General features: G+C 37.8%; 1 protein-coding gene across 3 annotated transcripts; it reads right to left on the reverse strand.

The window, feature by feature from the left end:
- Positions 1-1081: 1081 nt before the first annotated feature.
- jak3 (Janus kinase 3 (a protein tyrosine kinase, leukocyte)) lies at positions 1082-15625 on the reverse strand. 3 transcript variants are annotated; one of them, XM_032526360.1, is made up of 25 exons: positions 15500-15625; positions 13900-13978; positions 13600-13806; positions 12791-12908; positions 12418-12535; positions 11880-12025; positions 11431-11734; positions 10987-11109; positions 10729-10886; positions 10531-10642; positions 9934-10114; positions 9349-9473; positions 8926-9057; positions 8720-8807; positions 8024-8148; positions 7747-7885; positions 7323-7474; positions 6566-6716; positions 6134-6261; positions 5444-5633; positions 4766-4890; positions 3955-4127; positions 3070-3187; positions 2823-2936; positions 1082-1364 (listed from the first exon to the last, which is right to left on the reverse strand). In XM_032526360.1, exons 3-25 carry the CDS (start codon positions 13796-13798, stop codon positions 1245-1247), a joined length of 3339 nt encoding a protein of 1112 aa, XP_032382251.1. In that variant the 5' UTR covers positions 13799-13806; positions 13900-13978; positions 15500-15625; the 3' UTR covers positions 1082-1244. The 3 variants fall into 3 exon arrangements, with proteins under 3 accessions (XP_032382251.1, XP_032382252.1, XP_032382250.1); XM_032526361.1 differs by having other exon boundaries at positions 13950-13978; positions 15500-15616; XM_032526359.1 differs by lacking the exon at positions 13900-13978 and having other exon boundaries at positions 15500-15598.
- Positions 15626-18687: the final 3062 nt, after the last annotated feature.

The raw sequence follows: 18687 nt of genomic DNA on the forward strand, positions 1-18687 counted from the left end.
GGTCTTTCAAACCAAAGGCGACTAATGTAATTGTTCTCTGGCTTTTGAAGTAGCTTCAAATTCAATGAAAGTAAGCATTAACTGCAGTGGGGCTCAAAAGTTTGGACACCCCAGGAAATTGTTTTTATTGATGTGCATAAAGAAGCCAAGAAAAGATGGAATAATCTCCAAAAGGCATCAAATGACAGATTGGACATTCGTATTACATGTCACAAAAAGTTAGATTTTATTTCCATCATTTACACAAAAAAATGGCATCTGCAAAAGTTTGGGCACGCTGCAAAGTTTATAGCATGCACCGCCCCCTTTGGAAAGCTGAGACCTGACAGCGTCATCGATTGTTTTCAATCATCGTCTGGAAAGACCAAGTGATGTCAATCTTAAGGTTTTAAATGCCCAAACTCATCTGACCTTGCCCCAACAATCAGCACCATGGCTTCTTCTAAGCAGTTGTCTAGAAAACTCAAACTGAAAATAGTTGACGCTCACAAAGCAGGAAAAGCTATAAGAAGATAGTAAAGCGTTTTCATATGCCAATATCCTCTTTTTGGAATGTGGTTAAGATATTGCAGTCATCAGGAACAGTGGAAGTTAAAGCAAGATCTGGAAGACCAAGAAAAATATCAGACAGAACAGCTCGCAGGATTGTGAGAAAAGCAAGTCAAAACCCACGTTTGAATGTATAAATGTGTATGACTGTAATCTGAAATCAGAGAGGGTGAATACAGGTGCAGCAGCCATGGGCAGTATGAGAACAAATAAAGTGTTTGTTGTATACAAAAATACTAGTGCTATTAAACGTTGTTCCTTCCCACATCCCCTAGGATACTCTGTGAATGTAACGTTGTCAATAACCTCTCACAGTACAAAAGCAGCTGCCGCAATATTGCTTTATTTTGAACACAGTAAAGGATGTAAATGAGACTACAAAATGCAACAAATGATTCAAAATATAAATGCAAAAAGGAAAATATCACATGCAAAAAAAACGTTTTTTAAAATGCATTTAAAAATAAATTATAAAAGGCTGGGCTAAAGCTTTTAACCTTTTTTCAGTTTCTATGATACCTTGACCTTTGACCCCTTTAGACCCATCAAAATCATACATGTCGTCTAAGAGATGGTCAGTAAGAAGTCAGCATGTGAATGCTTAAGTGGATGTTGTGTGTGCGTGAGACCTGTGTGAACTGAATTTCAGTTGGTAAATTTCATAATTTCATACTGCGATTTGCAAAAATTTCTTGTCAGCCCTTAGGGCTCTCTCTCTCATCCTGCATGATGGTTTCAATTTGGTTTCCCAGGTCTGAGAAACACGGCCGCTCCTCAAAGTCGTACTCCCAGCACTGCTTCATCAAATTGTACACCTGGTGTTAAAATGATATATAAAAGATACATTAGTTGACAGAGCAAGAGCTGTTCTTTGCGTTGTAGTATGACAGTTGCAGCGACTAGTTTGGCGAGTCAAAATAAGATGTTTAAAATATTTATCATGGTCACAGCTGTGAAGATTGTCCGCCTCTTCCAGAAATGAATGAATGAATAAATGATTTCTAACATGTAAAAATAATACAATAAAAGCTAAAAGAATAACAATTTAATCAAACAATATTAAATTAACATGCCTGAAAAAGAATAGGAAGAAGCATACATTTATTTAATCTTCTTCCCCACTATTTATTCATCTTTACATAGCTTCATATTTATATCATTCTATCTTAACACATTCTTTACAATTTGCTACATATATTTGTTTTCATTATACCCACACATCAAAAAAGAAAAGAAAACTTACATTTGCGCAAATCCACCATAGAAAATAAATACTGTAAATAAATCTGTGAGAAGGTCTTTTTCCTCCCTTTTAATTGTGAAACCATATTTTTGTACTGCTCTTTGAACTGGGTTATGCTTGGGTATTGCTTTAGCACTGCACTCCCTTCCACAGCTTCACTCTACATATAGAAATACAAAAACCTTTTAATATGATGATAACTAGGATGATTTTAATTTACCTCCTCAAATTACATCCTCCATCTCTATTAAATACAAATTTTGAAATTGCCAGGGAGTAAGTTGTTCTTTACACATTATTTGTTTTAAAATGACCAAATAACATGATTGTAGTTTTACTTAAGTTTAATGATAATTTGTTTCTGTCAAACCACCTTTTTAATTTGCACATTTCCAAGTAAAATGCTCTTTTAAATTTTTCCTGAATACTTTTCCCCCGGTGCAAAACTACCCCCCTACTCCCATACATTCCACTTTATTGATTAATACGTTATGATTGATTATGTCAAAGGCTTTTCTAAGATCTATAAAAAAACAACTGCATACTGTTTGTGATCTATGGTATGCCATTTTAATTTCCTCATACCAGTGATGTTGAACTGCTTGATCTGAATCTGTATTCACTGTCAGAAAGTTATTTTTATTTATCTAGAAATGTGTCTGGTATTGAAAACATTGTTAGTAGTATTTTGGAGAATTTTGCAAGTAGTGAAAAAGGCCTGTAATTTGTGATGTGTACCCCCGGTTTCAAACTTATCATTCCAATCCAATAGCCGATGATAAACTAAAAAGACAAATACTTGCAAAAGAAGGAGAGAGGATGTTTTGGGAAGTGTCTTAATTTTAAGGAGCACATTGTCACTGATTTAATACCTAGGTCACAATCATCTTGTCAATGGAATTATAACATCACAGCACAGTTTTAGGTATGTGAATGTAGAAAAGTGGCAAATCATTTTTTTTTATTAACAAGATGAGTCTTCCAAAAAGGCTATTGCCTTAAACTATTGAATCATATAGAGTGAACATACCTTGGGCGGGCAGTTTGGAGGAGCCGGTAACCTCCAGTTATTCTTTAGAATATTTGCCAGATGCATTGAAATGGATGGACTCTGCACATTGTGTCCAATCTCCTGCATGCATAGCTAAAAGTGACATTAACAAAACATAAAACAGGGAAACCGAAGTAGTGTTGCTGTTTGATGAAAACATTCTTGGCAATTTAATAGTATTAAAATATCGTCCATGCATGAATTTATCGATAGTAAACCTTCTTACTCTTTTTGGGTTGGTGTTGGTGTCGCAGTAGCAGAAGAGCTCGTGCAGAACGACTCCAAAACTCCAGACATCTGACTTGTGGGAGAATCTGGACTCAGTAATGGACTCTGGGGCGTACCTGTTATTAGATGAACAATTAGAGAGGTCAACCTCCCGGAACTAAAAACTTTAAAATAAGATTACAGTGAACAGTTGTTTAGCTTAGCTCTGTGCAGAGACTGGAAACAGGGGAATGCTAGCAACATTTTGCAATGTCTACATCAAAAAAAGCTTTTACACAATCCTCTCCTACAATGCTGCTGTCATTGCTGTGGACATTGTTTTGCAACAGCGGTTGACAAACTGCAGAAAGTTACACATTTTTGCTTTAAAAGTGCTCTGCCACACAAAACCGTTTTACTTGATTTAAACATGTTAGGTCCATATGTGTTTGTCTTATGTTGTGAATGTGAAAATGAACTGCTACCTCCTCTGTCAGCTCTAGCCACTGAAAAGAAATAAGAGGAGAAATCACTCCAGTTACAAAAGCTGGTCAGTCTGACATCATGTTGCCGGAGCTCATTACTATTCATGAGCTCCCCCAGTTGTGCGGGGTAAAGGATGCTGATAGCCAGGCTCTCATTGGCTAGCTGTTACCAATCAGAGTCAAGCAGCTTAGCTTGTTGAATATTAATGAGAACTGGCACAAATCGAGCTGAGTCTTCCAGCAGGCTTTCTATACCACACTAACAAGGTAACCAAGGCATTTTTATCCCACAAAATAGAGTTATAGAGTCCATGGTGGAACCTCAGACAATACCACAAAGTAATGAAATATGTATGGCAGGGCACCTTTAACACAATGGATTAAAGAGTAGCCTTGAGTTTTCAAACAAGGAAAGCTACCAGAAAATGGGGCTCTCTCCAGGCTGGCTGACTCGGTAGTACTCCTTGTCACAAGGAATGACCTTGGTCAGCCCAAAATCAGCGATTTTCACCAGCGACTCACTGGCCACAAGGATATTTCTGGCTGCGAGGTCTCTGTGCACATAACGCAGCGTCTGCAGGTACTCCATCCCCTGAGAAAATTATAAACAACAAAACAAAAGAAAAGGAAATAAAGCTTGTCCACTTTTAATTTATGCCGTGTAATTAATCTTTGGTACTGTCTTACAGGTGGTGAAAATGATCTATGGAGCCACAAGATAAGAAATAGGCTCATGGCCAGAATTCATCCAGGTTCCGACTGTGCAGTGGTTATGTTCTGTCCTCTGCCGTTCACCATACCACACCGGGAAGGCTTTTCCTGCCTGATGCAGATTTGGTTGATTTGGTTTTTTTATTATTTATTTTTTTGTGGAAATTTGTACCATAAAGTAAGTAGTCTACACAGTTAAAACGGCTTCTTTCATTTAGTCCAGGGATTACTGACTTGTTTTTCCAGGAGGAATGAGCTTTAAATGTTTCTGAAGGATTTCTTTGAAGACTTTTCTTTGTAAGGGACTAATGTGATTTTAAAACAACACTTCTTTTTGATGATTGAGACATTTATTGGCAATAGTTTGTTTAGGAAAATTACTTAAAGTCACACTACTTGAATGATCAATGTAGAAGCTGAAAGATTTTGTCAAATCACAATCCATTCAAACATATCTTACTTTTACATTTTGTGATGACTAACACTTGCACGAGTATAACTCATGTATCTGACTCTTACCTTACAGATCTGAGAAGCAAAAAGCAGCATCCGCCTGGTGGTGACTTTATGTCGGTTACCTTCCATGTAGCCAATAAGGCTGCCGTTGGGCAGGTACTCCATCACCAAACTCATACTGAGGCGACCTGTAAACAGGAAAACCTTCAACTTTAGATTTATTTAGCAGAGAAAAAAAGCTTCCAAACCCAGTTTCCCCAGTTTCCAATCATATTTCATTCCTTGAATCAGCCGTAAGTCACTCTAGAGAACGATGTATTTAAAATGTAACCCAGGATCATGCAGAGGATGCATATCCTCTAATGGTATAAAGGAAGAAGAAAATAAGTTCAACCAACAACTGTTTTAGTTCTTAAGACATTAGACGTAAACATAAGACATTTATTGTTATTGTTATTTATTGTTTCAGCTTTTAAGTTACAAGATTAAACTCAAGTTCTGAGATAGTTTTATGCATGTAATAATGCCAAAATTCTCCTTACATACAACTGACAGAGTTGATCATTCAAGTAGGTTTATTTATTAGTTATTTGTTTATTATTAGACTTTTTTCAAACAAAAGAGATTAAATACAAAATATCAATTTTAAAACTAAGCAGTCTAACAATTTTGGTATTTTTTACTGAAGCTGATTATTTTAGTACATTGTTTGCTATGTTTGCAGTGAGTCTTGTTAATTACCCGTGCTGTAGCAGACTCCTCTGTATTTGACTATGTAGTCACAGTGTAAAACGCTGAGGGTTTTGACCTCCTTCTTGAAGTCCTCCAGGGTCGACTGCTTGTTGGGCTGCAGCTTTTTCACAGCGACCAGTTCCCCGGTGTTATCACCTAGCGGGTCATAACGGCAAAGTTCCACACTGCCAAAGTTTCCCTGGAAAAGTTTGGAGTCATTCAGTTGTCGCTCACATTCAAAAGAATTATAAACTTCATCACATTGCCACCGCAGGACATGATAGATGACATTTTGTGAGGCATTTTGAAGGTAAAAAGGAGGCTTGTTGTGCAAAGAGACAGCTTATCATAAACTACTTTTTCATATTATATGAACAGATAGTGGCTTTAGTTAATATGCTGTCTGCTGTCATGTTTATTCATCTTTGTCCATCAATCAATGTTTTGTGAACCATTAATGACCTCTTGATGAAAGGTCAGTAGTTAATGGGTGTCATTTACATTTTTTAAATGCAAAATTGGCAATGTAATTTAAAGTGTCTTTCCATCATGATACAGACAATGACCAATCACAATATCTTGGACAAGGTCATCAGATCTTCTTAAAACACAAGGTCATGATCATTGTACTGATTGGCCCAAAAAGATCTGCATTATAAATATTGTGGTCCTCTAGTTATTCTGGCGCTGCAGACTTACTTTCCCTAGAGGATGGATGTAGCGTAGGTGTCTCTCCTCAAATAATGTCTGGTCGTGTTGTGCAGGGCTGATGGCTCGCCACACAACGCTCTGTGTGACGGGCTCAGCTGCATGTAGTATCACATAGTCTGCCATGAAACACAAAAGTATATTGGTAATGGCTTTTTGGTTTTCTGTAATGAAAAGAGATGTTTATGACCAAACAGAAGGACAAAAGAAGCACTTAAGATTATTATTTGTGCAAATGATGGGCTGGGATTAGATTTCTTTTCCACAGATCAACACTGATCCGAAAAGTTTAAAATCTGTAAATTTGTAAATTCTCTAGTTTAAATAAAAAAAATTAAAGAAAGACAAGTAAACTTGATATTTGATAAGATGTGTGATTTATAATGGTCGTATGCATTATCAGCTGAATAGTGCAATGATTACCTGAAGTGATCAGACTGTTGAGTTGTCGAATGATACTGCGACAGGACGGTCTGAAGGCGGCCTGGTAGTCCATACAATGACTGATCAGATCAGCTAGCTCTGTCCACTGAGAGGGAGGCAGCTGCAAGTAGCTCTCATAAAGCTGCCGCTTCTACAGAAAACACATCAGTACCTCACATCATTCGCTGTATGTTTGCTGGAACGCCTAGATAATAAACTGTATGTTTGACATTTTTATATTTCACTCAGGTTTGATCCCATTGGCACTTAAGACATTCAATACAGGTTTCTTTTCTATACTAGTAGTTAAAATGATGATTCAAATTTAACATGTAGCTCTGTTTGTTAATTTGGAGTTCTTCAGTAGAGAGAAAAAACAAAAAAGGTGCTGCCTACACCGTGTTATCCTCCTGCTACAGTTTGCACCCAAGGCGCAGAGCAATGGTCAGTTTTAAACATGTTTTTAGCCACTTCACACGTACAAAATGCCATTACAAGTGCCTACTCATGTAAAGTGATTCCTTCTGAGTAAACACAGTGAATCTGACTGCAGTAGATGTAAACAAAATGCATGAAAGTTGTGCAATGACAAGGTGCAGGCAACCAGATTGTTCTGGTTTTTTTCGCTACTGACAATGCTCCAAAAAGAGCTACGTGTTAAAATCGACCAGAATTCTCCTTTAAAGTCACTTGTCAATTGTTTAATGGAAGTACGTAAATAACCTGTTACCCTGTCACTTCATTTAAGTGGAAGTACCTGGTCCAAGTCCCAGCCTCGCAGCGGAGGTTCTCCACTGTTGAAGATTTCCCACAGGGTGGCACCAAAGCTCCACTTATCACACTCTAGAGTCAGATTGTCTGGGGACTCCAGCACCTCAGGGGCCACCCAGGGGATCCTGTCAAGGATCACTAAACAACCACATGCAGAAATGCATATTCACAAACGCATAAATGATGCACAATTTAAATTTGTCACACTTACTTGGGTGTTACACAATTATTTCATTTCTGTTGTATAGTATTGTTTGAAATTAACATTCTGAATGCATATGTGGTTACAGGAAACGGAAAGCATGTTCACATTTTCTCTCCTGACTGTTATACACAGTGTATGCACTAGAAATGGACCGGATGGTGTCGTAAATGGTTACAGGGGTATTGGGAAACCCTCATTGATTTACCATCCTTGGCCAGCATGGCCACACTGATGCCCGGGTCACTCAGCTTGATAAAAGGAGAGCTGCCTTGCGATGGGTCACCCTCTCTGGCCAGCAGCAGATTTTTGGCGCAGATGTTTCCATGAATGATGTTCTTTTCTTCCTACAGTACAGTTACATGTTAATGGTGACTCGTTATAGTGTGTAGCATTGATCCAATTTAAATGGCCAATCCTGCTGTATACTGGGGGTTTTGCCTTTACTTTTGTAAGATCTGGTAGTAATGCTGTAAGTTTCTTACCAGAAAGTTGAGGGCAGATGCGAGTTGTTTGGCTACGTCAAGTTTCCAGCTCACTGACACAGATCTCCCTCTCTGTAAGTAAAGGTCGAGGGCCCCGTACTCGACAAACTCCTGCACCATGATATCTGTAAGGCACAGCAAGGTTTGTTTCAACAGCTGTACTTCAAACAAACACATAGTCAGAAATGCTCACCCGCAAACACGGGACTGAGTTGGGTCAAATGAGGATATCATGTGAAGATAGTTATTTTGCTCAATATGAAGAGAATGATTTAAGGTCTCTATTTATTCAGTTTTTGTTGTTTGCAAATGTGCAGAATTTTAGAGGAACAGAGCCTGCAAATACAGTCTCTGTTCACAGCTTTTACCTGCCAGTGACAGACATGGTTATATAGACTGGCCTTAGGTTATGGCTTTACCCTGCCTCTGCCCAGAACCAATGCACAACCATTGTACTTCCACTACCAGTTGTGATATGTTAAAACAGCCTTCACTACAGTGAAGACTAATAGGGATCCTTCATAAACAATAAACAAAATGTGCTTTGTAACTGAACCCTGTACTGTTTCTCGCCTTGTACCTACATTAACACATCTAAAAAACACAAACCACATTTATGCTGATAGGACAACAATCATTAAACTGTTGCAAACAAAGAAATAGTCTGTAAGAACCTGCAGTTTGGTTTGAACTTACTTTTAACTCCATGAACACTAACACCATATACAAGAAGGAGGTGTTTGTGTGAAATCTGGCTCATCAAGCTGGCAGCTTCAAAGAATGACTGAGAGAAGGAAAGAAACAGCATGTGTATGATGTCAAAATGTTTTATATACTGTATCTATATGAGTAATCCACAAAAAACTTTACATTACAGTGTATTGTAATATGAAAAAACCCACCTCCCAGTAGTTCTTATGAACAACATCAAGCTCTTTCAGGAAAACGTTTGTCACATGTTTCTCCCCATCGCGAATGTCTGTTTTGTAGCCTTTGAAAATTCGAGTAAAGGATCCCTGTCCAAGGCTCACATCCTGACAGAAAAATCACATACAAAAACTATTCAAGTTGCCTCCATTATTAAAAATAAAGTACCTTTCATAAAGTTGACTACAGAATCAAAGTACTGTGGAATTTGTTGCACAACAGTAGTTGTTATAGTGGTAGAAGTTTGGTTGGAGCAACAATGGTAAAAGTGTAATAGAGGAACTAGAAAAGGTAAAAATATTATTGATTGCAAAACAGTAGAAGAAGACTAATATTGATTGGTACTATCGTTAAAGGCCTGTATCAGGTATCAGGTGCAGTAATGTGTGCACACTCACCCATTTAAGGTCTTCATATTTGATCATGTGGAACTGGATGTGACTGAATTTGTTTCGTTCAGGTGTCGGAGAGCCCTGAGCTTCTGGAGAGCTGCTATTGCGAATGATAATTAAATTTGTGAGCTCTGTAGGAGCAGCAGAAAACATATTAGTCATTAAAGAGTATGTAAAAAGATGCAAATATGAAGACACACATCTCACTTCAAGCAGGACATTGAGTTGCTGAGTTGGTACATGCTAATGATGAGAGATATATGTTAATTCACATGCATCCTATTGCGACACAGTATACTAGTCTTTCAAAATAGCTAGAATATATATTTAGGTTTCTCAAAACGTGGATACAGCATGTGGTTATAACCAAGATATGATAACACACAAATAAGTGGAAATAGTTACCATAGTTTGGAACATCATACATTTTGATAAAATTACTAACCATGTGATGCATGTGAGCTAAGTTTTGCACATAGATGATAATAAAAAAAGAAAACTAAAGGCTCATATGTTGAAACAAATACAAATCAATATGCATGGTAGTGTATATTTGGAAATATTATCATATCTGTGGCTTGTGAAACACACCTTTGGGTCGGGGTGGACAGCAGCGGGCTAACTTGACAGGTACTTCAGCCATTAGCAGCTTGTTGTGTTGGTAATAGCTAGTGAGCTCTCTCAAGCTGGAAAAGGATTTATTGACACCAAGAAGACTGTAGTGCTCATTCTTAATAATGAGACAGTCTTTATAGTCAAGTCCAAGTGGAGTCTGCAGAAATATAAATGTTAAACAAAACACCTCTGAAGAGGTTCTTGTAACGAGGTATCAACATTTGCACACACTGGCAGAAACTTTCACAACTTTGTGTTATTCAGAAACAATGTTTAGAAAAACAAGTACATCATCTGCGTAGAGATAACATTTTATGCCACGGACTAAGACTTGTGATTTCCAAAAAACTGTGCTTGCAACTACAACCTTTTAAATTAATGTTACTGTGCTAAGCTTGTCACATATTGAATAATTAAAGAGCATAAGAACAGCTTTTTTGGTCATCAGGGCTATTCCACATAAAAACGTGTTCAGACCTACTAGGAAATAATAACTAGTAAACAACTCCTTAGACTAAATCCTAAATCAGTCTTTTTATGTGTGTATTACTGTGTTTCAACAGGAACCTTTACCTGAACACAAACAGTGAGGAAGAATTTGTCATAGTTCTTGGGACTCTGCCGGAGAAGGAAGGTTCCGCCTTTAAATCTTGACTTTTTCAACTTGTTGACTGCAAACTCTGATCTGATAAGACAAGATATGAAAGAAATATCTGACCCAGGTGCGTGTGAATGGTGGCATTGAATTCAGTTTTCATTTAAATCACTCACGTGATTGGGCCGTGACAATGGTTTTTGATCCCCTCCAGAATACTTGGAGGAGCAGTGTCTTGACAGAAGTAGTGGCTAGAATCTGTGGTCAGTCTGAAGTAGCCATCAACAAGAGACACAAATGAAAGTGCTTCCTTGAGACTTTGGAAGTTGGCTTCCTGTTTCGCGAATCAAGAATAAATAGACTTCATCTTTTACTTTAAATCAAAACAGAGAATAAGGATGGGGGAAGTGTTGAATGTTAAATATGTCCCTTACCAAGCATCTATCATCTTTACGAGTTATGGTCACCATCCTGCTGTCTTGGGGGACATGCTCATGGCATACCCTCTTTGTACTGATGTCAATAATTTCTTTGAAATCACAGAAGGTTTGCCACTCCTAAAAAAAGAGAAGAGGCTGATTCAACATTTCCTAACTCGAGGTGGGCAATACATCATATAACTGAGCAACGCAGATTGCAAGTAAAACACAAACATTGGGTTTGCCAAAACAGATTTCCCCGAGATTGTTAACATTGTAACAGGTACCATGAGAAAACATTTCAATAAAAAGTACTTTCCACATAGAGATAACAAAGCAAAGAATAAAGCAGGGCCAAGCAGATTCAAGTTAAAACAGGGTCTCAGGCAGGTCACCTGGTGGAATAAAAGACTAACCATGCTGCATTCCCACCCTATCGCAAGTTAAACCTGTTCTTACCAGGGAACCATCAGGAAGCCAACTTCCACTGGTTTCAATTCCAGTTTCCCCAGTGACCCGCACAAAAGAGAAAGTTGACTTGGAGTGGGATGAGGAAGGATTCACTTGGAAGGTTTCGCTTCCCAGAGAGGGCTCGATGGCAGTCAGTTCAATCAGGTACTTGATCTTCAAGCTGCACTCATCTACTGAGCAGCTGCCAAGCTTCTTCAAGAAACGCTTGAGGGTGTTTCGGATTCGATAACGATCCAGACGGTTTCGTTTCTCAATGTCATGGCGATGTGATTCAGGAAGGCATGATTTGTAGCTGAAAGATGAAGAGTATAATGATGTTGTAATGACTGCAAACTACAACAACAAAGTCATATTTCTGAAAGAGAAAAAAGGTAATTCCGCAAACTTCTTGGTTGTTTGAACTTTAACTAAAACAAAACTCATCCAAATGTAAATACCTGACAGTCCTGCAGAGCTCTCTTACACTCTGATGACGCTCTTTCGCCATTCTCCACAAGTCCAGCACTGCAAGGCCGAGGCATTCTTCTTGGGCACTCAAAGGTGGACACACTCCTGCCTCACTACCAATAAAGTCACTGCGCAACTATGTGTCAAAAGAAATCCGTGATAAACATAGCCTTTAAAATATGGTCAGTGTTTGCAACAATTTTCCAATGTGACACTTTTGATGCTTTTTTGAAGAAACATATATTTTTGAGATATTAAGAATGTTTTTTTTTTTTTTACTTCCTCCCTAAACCTGATCATTCTTTGTTTTGAATAGCAGGTCAGGATGTCTTGCACATTATGCCAGTGCTTCAAATATAATGGGATAGATTTATCAAACCACCTTGTTAATTAAATTAAGAATACTAGAAGAATATTGATGCTATCCACAAATGTTCTTAAAATAAATATTAATTGAACTAAACTATAATAAAAAATACCATGAATCTCAGTGAGTCAATAAATAACTTCAAATGTATTAAACTTTACCTGACTGAAGAGATAATATATGACATTGTAGTCAAGGACTGGACTGATTCTATCTCTAGTCAAACTGTAGCGGTATGATGTTCTTGGTCCTTGTCCAAACCAGTTTCCAAAGAAAAATCTGCACACCAAAAGTCAATTATTCAGCTTAGCATTATAACATAACAAACCACTAAATTAACTTCTAAAAATGTGCATGTGCACTTTTTTTAAAATACATTATGCAGGTTTGAATGTGAAAAGTTGGTGACAAAATTCTTTAAAAAAAATAATAAAGAAAGTAAAAAAAGTAAAAAAAATCTTAACATACCGTAATGTACACTAATGTTTTAAGTAAATGCGTGAATGTATGATTCTGCTGTTATTTTTCACCTACCTGACTCTAAAATGGACTTGTAAGTTTTCTTCTGTGTTGAACATGTGCGATGGAGGATACCAAAATGACAAATCGGCAGATGCCAAACCAAAAAGACTTTGGTACACAGGTAAGATTCCTGGTGAAAGAAATCACATATATCATTGTATAGACCAGGCAATGCCATAATGATTTTCTCAGCAGTTAACCTTTTGCACACTTGTAAGAATAAATACAGGAGAAACACTTAATATACTGAAAAAAATAATTAAAAATGCAACAAGAAAGACAGAGAGAGAGAGAGAACACATTTTAGAGTGGCTTTTTATTGTGGCCAGCCTAAGGCACACCTGTGCAATGATCATGCAGTCTAATCAGCATCTTGATACGCCACCTGTAAGGTGGATGGATTATCTCGACAAAGGAGAAATGCTCACTAACACAGATTTAGACAGATGTGTGATCAATATGTGAGAGAAATAAGCCTTTTGTGCACATAGAAAAAGTCTGGGTGGATGTAAACATAATTAAAGTTAATATGGATAGATTTGGATTTCTTTTATTTTGGTAAATAAAACTTTGAGATTAAGTCACCCTGCCTGTTTAAATTCAGAAGAAAAACAGTGTGTGCTATATTGTGACAATGGGTACAAATGGGATGCAGTATACACAGACAGATTTGTGATCAAAATGTGAGAGAAATAAGCCTTTAGTGTACATAGAAAAGTCTTGGATCTTTGAATTCAGCTCATGAAAAGTAGGGCGTGTATTTTAGCCTAAAATGAGATGATGCCTTCATGTGGACCCATGATTTGTCAGTGAAATCTTACCACATGTTTTGCTGGCATGGATGCAGACATTTTCGGCAGAGATTTGGCCAGATGAAATGTGTATTGTTGTTGCGTCTTTTGTGGCTGGGAAGAAGTAGAGGTGTACTTGTAAAGTGGGACCAGTGCTAGAACTAGACCTCTGGCTGCCTCCCCGGTCTCTGATCACCAGAGGGGCCGACTCCTCCTCACTGAGATCCATGGATACTTCTGAGGACCAAATCAACAGACTTTTAATTAGACTAGTACAGTGCCCATTCAAAATGTGCTTGTTTGGAATACACTACATAGCCCACTACTGACCTATTGTGTACTCCTACTTCAGAGAAAAAACATTGTGCCGCCACATTTACCTGACAGAATTTACGGATTCTGCTCCGGACTGTGAGAGAGAGAGAAACAAAAGGGTGGAAGTCAATGCAAATAGAGTTTATCTTTAATTAGATTTTAGTGTTGTCTTTTTTGTCAACGATATTCCATGTTGATGTCACCCCAGTCAGCTTTTGATGACGGCGGTGCTGTCTTGCCTATCCTCAACAAATTTACCACTTCAGCAGAGGTGTTCATTTCCAAACAGGCTTAGTGGCTTTACAGTTAATGCTGAAGTATGGATTTGAGTCGCGGGGGTATTTTGTAGACGGTAATGTAATTTGTGTTAGAAGTTAGCAGCACACTTGACCAATCGGACTAAGGGTGAGCATAGAGGGAGAGTCTGAGTGAGAAGGAAGAAGTGGTAAATACAGCTCACAGCAACATATTATATTCTGCACTCTCATAATAAGCATAATAACAAGCAATTGTTAACAGCAATTTAACAATTTAATTTATTTATTTTAGAGAAGCAAATATATACGATGGAAAAGCTGAATGCAAAATCAAATATTTTTCGTTTCCAAATGTCAGTGATGGGGAAAGTATTGTGATCTTTTAAGCAAAAGGGATAATAGGATAATATAGGATAATAAAGTAACAATGCAAATTTTGAAATCTGAGGATTTTAAGAAAAATCTTACAAAATGAACAATACCTGCAGTGGAACTAGTGCAATAAAAATGTACAGAACACATTTTCCTTCTGAATGGTGGTGGACTATAGGCATAAAGTAGCATAAAATGGAAGTACAAGCCCCTAAAAATTATACTTACAGTACATGTAAGGAAATGTACTTTACAGTCCACCCCTGCCAAATATATTGAACAAATATTATAATTTAGTGATTCATTTATTCATCATTTAGCTACAACAGGTTTGCTGAACTGATACAAATTCACGTAGTATTAGTTGCATGTATAGTCACAGGCATGTCGGCAGTTATTGAGGTAGAGAAAAGTTATTCAGAGTGTTCCTTTACAAGCAAGCCTAAAAAAAAACACACAAGCCTCCCATTCACACAGCTAAGACGCAACCTCAGACGGTTTCTGTTGTGGAATATATCATAATGGTAACAGTATGTCATGTTAAGTATAGAACTCTGTATAAACTAAAGTTTGTGTGATATCACACATATGGAGGATTCCCACTATGACTCTGAATTATGTTTGAAATGTCAAATATTGATTTGTGGGGATTCCTGTTACATCAGACGTCACTGCTCACCATGTCCTGTTGTAGCGGAATCAGGAAGACAGAATGTTAAACAACTTTGTAATAATACATAATAGTGTTTCACATTTCCACAATTGGTTTTCAAATACTATGTTTACTTCGACAACAATACTGATCTGATTACTTTATCTTGGCAAAACATTCACAGAAACAAAATGTAAGCATGAATTATCTCAGCGACCCCTTCTTGAAATAGTTGAAGAACAACTGCGTAGCTTCTGAATAAGAGCTTTACATTTACAGAATTTAGATCTACAGAACCACATTATGTGTCATTGAAGTAATTAGTTACTGTTACCTTTTACATATGTACGTCAGAAGTCCTCATCTCGATCATTTGTTCCTGTAACTGTGGACTTGCTTTTTGACTTCTCCGTTTATGCTGTATGTGTGTGTGTGTGTGTGTGTGTGTGTGTGTGTGTGTATGTTGACAGGAAGTTAAATAGGATTTCCTGATTTAGACAAGCAGATGCGACACTATTGACAGTTTCTTGTCAGCTCTGTCAAACTGTTTTCATCCCATTGACTAAACTGACACAGTTACAAATACATTAAAAAACTGAAATGCGTAACAAAGAAAACTTCACTTTTGTGAATTAGATTAAACGTCAGGTTCATACTGTGCTACATACAAGTGTTGTACCACTGCCCTTACATGCTCCCAGGGGGACAAACTTATTTGATTTAACCCCATTACACAATAGAATAGAAAAACAGCATTCTTTTCATCAATTAGATACTTTTATATTGTGGTGTGTACTGAACCTCACAGCCTCCATGCTTTAGACTTGATTGGTTGATTGATAAAATCTTGAATGGCTTCTTGATGGACGATTTGGAAGGAAATTAGAGTGCAAAACACACACGCACACACATCGGCGTTGACAGTTCATTTCTCCATGGCTTCAGCCCGAATGTTTTGACAGTAGGCCCGAATGTAATTTTAAATGTAGGCCCGGGCAATACAAAGTTTAAGTGCGCAATAATATTGCTACATTATGTTTTAAATTCCAGTGACGTTTACAGTCTATGGTTCAGGCTCAAACACACAGAGCTCTGAAGCAAATATGTCCATCGCTTTGTTACCACTCTCTCTGTAAAAATGGAGATGATCAGCGCAGCTTTCGTAGTCCGTGCAGCTTCAGGGTCATCATAATGGACGCGCTCATGCTGATTGTTTCCTTTTAAGTGGAGCTTGTAACCATCTTGTGGTAGAGGCTAGGCATGTTACTGTGGGTCCTGTTTGTAGTGATAATAGCACTGGGACATGATACGTGGTGACATGACTTGCAATGAACTGGTTTGTAGTGACTGTCGAGTGCAGTGAGCACATGGGGCATGTATGGATGCAGAAAAAGGTAGAAATAGGTGCATAAACATTCACCAGAATGCACAAAATTAAGTGTTTAATGCTCAACATTTTCTTTAATTTTGACGTTTTTGTGATCTGCTCTGCATGCATTACATTCAGTTTGTTTAAATGGGTCTAAATGGGTTTGTTTAAATGGGCCCCGAACGTCCGCAATTCCTAGAAACGCCCCTGCGCACACAGGTCTTTCAAATCTAGGTGCTGAGTCCAAACAAATTTGAAGACACAATTTGGGGGGAATGACAGAAAGATGGAAAAAACATCAAATAGAAATAAAGTAAGAGAGATATTCACCATATTAAAACACATAAGGCAACAAGCAGTCACAATTAGCACATTTTTCTATGAAGCCACAAATTCAATTTGACCAAAATCTCTCAGAAAAGTCTTAAAATCTTAAAAATGCAATCTCTCACAGTTAAAGACTCCTGCATTGAATCAATAGCCTTCAGTAAATCTTTCACACATGCAGCATTTAGCAAATTTAGTAGATTTCTGTTTTCTGCTTGTGGTGGAGATGTGTTAACATGATTTTAATTTAATTTGTTTTTTTAAATCTGCGAAACAATCTGCATCCTCAGATTACGTGGGGCCCTTCTATTAAGGTACATTCAATGACAGTGTTCATAAGGGAATACATTAATTTACCGTGAATCTTTTGAAAGCAAATGCAGTTCAGTGCAGAAATGTACTTGTTTGACGTGACACGGAAAAAAAGAATCAGCTGACAACTGCGGTTTCCCTGTTCAGCACTGAGGGTTTTAGCAGTTTCCTGTTGTAGCTCTTAGCAGTAACTTGGTCTAAACGGTTAAAAAAATCTTCAATTTTTACATACTTGTAAATTTCAAGGTACACATTAAATGATAGTTTTGGTAAACCTTAACTGACCAATGTCTATAGCCTATACACTTTTCAAACTTCCCTCATGTGAGGAGGGCCCAAATTACTTCTAGAATGATCAGCTGTGGATGTAGGGAGGGGCCCATTGACAATGCCATTCTACAAGGCCCAAGATTTTGTGCTGTGCCACTGCATGGAAGATAGCCTTGAAATCCAGACCCAAATCTTAAAGATTAAAGGTCTGGCATTGAGTAATGAAAGTCGCCCATCTTGAGGGGCGGCACCAAGCTTGCATTTGAAAATCTCACTGCCCGCAATTGGATAACGCTACGACCAATCACAACAACACACGGGGCGACATATCCAGAGCCCCAAACTTTTAGCTACCAGCGGAGCTAACTGGTAGATTAACCTGTTGTCATCTGTTTAGCTCACCTGTATAACAGATACACTGATGTGATTAATGCAGCTCGGCTACAAGGGTATAGTTAACAAACAGCATTACTCAATGTTAGAGTAACTCGCTGAGCAAATTCAAATTGGGCTCTCGCTGGATTTCCAGGGTACATGAAACAACTTGAAATTTTTTAAACCGCATAACAGCCATGCTAGCCCCTCTGTGGGGCTGTACTTAGGCACAGTGGCGCGTTAAGCTAAATGCTGACATACTGACGTTTAGCAGGTGTAATTTAGCATGTTAACTTGATGGTAAGATGCATAGAGTGCATAGATTTTAGCTGTTGTTGATTGTCACGTGAGAGAGATCACCAAAGCAAAAAGGAGCGGCTTGTCACTAAAATTAGAATAGCTGGTCCACCTTAAAGGTCAGCCCACCTTAAATTAGTGAGCCTGTTGGGGCTTTACTAAGAGAAGACTGCAGATGCAACTGATATGAGGGCTGAAATAAGCACGCACACTGCATGAATAACTTATTTATATTTTTTTATTTACTCATTTAATATCCCCCCCAAAAAAGGTACTAGAACTGAGCACACATCAAAGCTGTAAAGCACATTGCTATTTGTAGTGCAAATTCACCATTATCTACCCCTTAAGTATCAGGTATCTATCAGGTATCAGGAGGGTTAGTGCGTTAACAGAGGTTTACATAGCATTTTTGTTTTTGTTGTTTTACTACCATTACTACAGACAGTAACAGTGCAATAACCCATGCACAGTGCCTTGCGTAAGTATTCGGCCCCCTTGAACTTTTCAACCTTTTGACACATTTCAGGCTTCAAACATAAAGATATAAAATTTTTATTTTTTGTGAAGAA

The sequence above is a fragment of the Etheostoma spectabile genome, chromosome 9 (genome assembly GCF_008692095.1).
Source record: "Etheostoma spectabile isolate EspeVRDwgs_2016 chromosome 9, UIUC_Espe_1.0, whole genome shotgun sequence".
NCBI classification, from domain to species: domain Eukaryota; kingdom Metazoa; phylum Chordata; class Actinopteri; order Perciformes; family Percidae; genus Etheostoma; species Etheostoma spectabile.

Bases quoted from the DNA above. Each gene is read 5' to 3' on its own strand.
- jak3 (XM_032526360.1), bottom strand. From the start codon at position 13,798: ATGGATCTCAGTGAGGAGGAGTCGGCCCCTCTGGTGATCAGAGACCGG. The intron at 7,886-8,023 runs GTAAGAAACTTA...ACTGTACTGTAG, and splicing joins CATCTGCCCTCAACTTTCTG to GAAGAAAAGAACATCATTCA. The intron at 7,475-7,746 runs GTAAATCAATGA...GTGGTTGTTTAG, and splicing joins GGCCATGCTGGCCAAGGATG to TGATCCTTGACAGGATCCCC.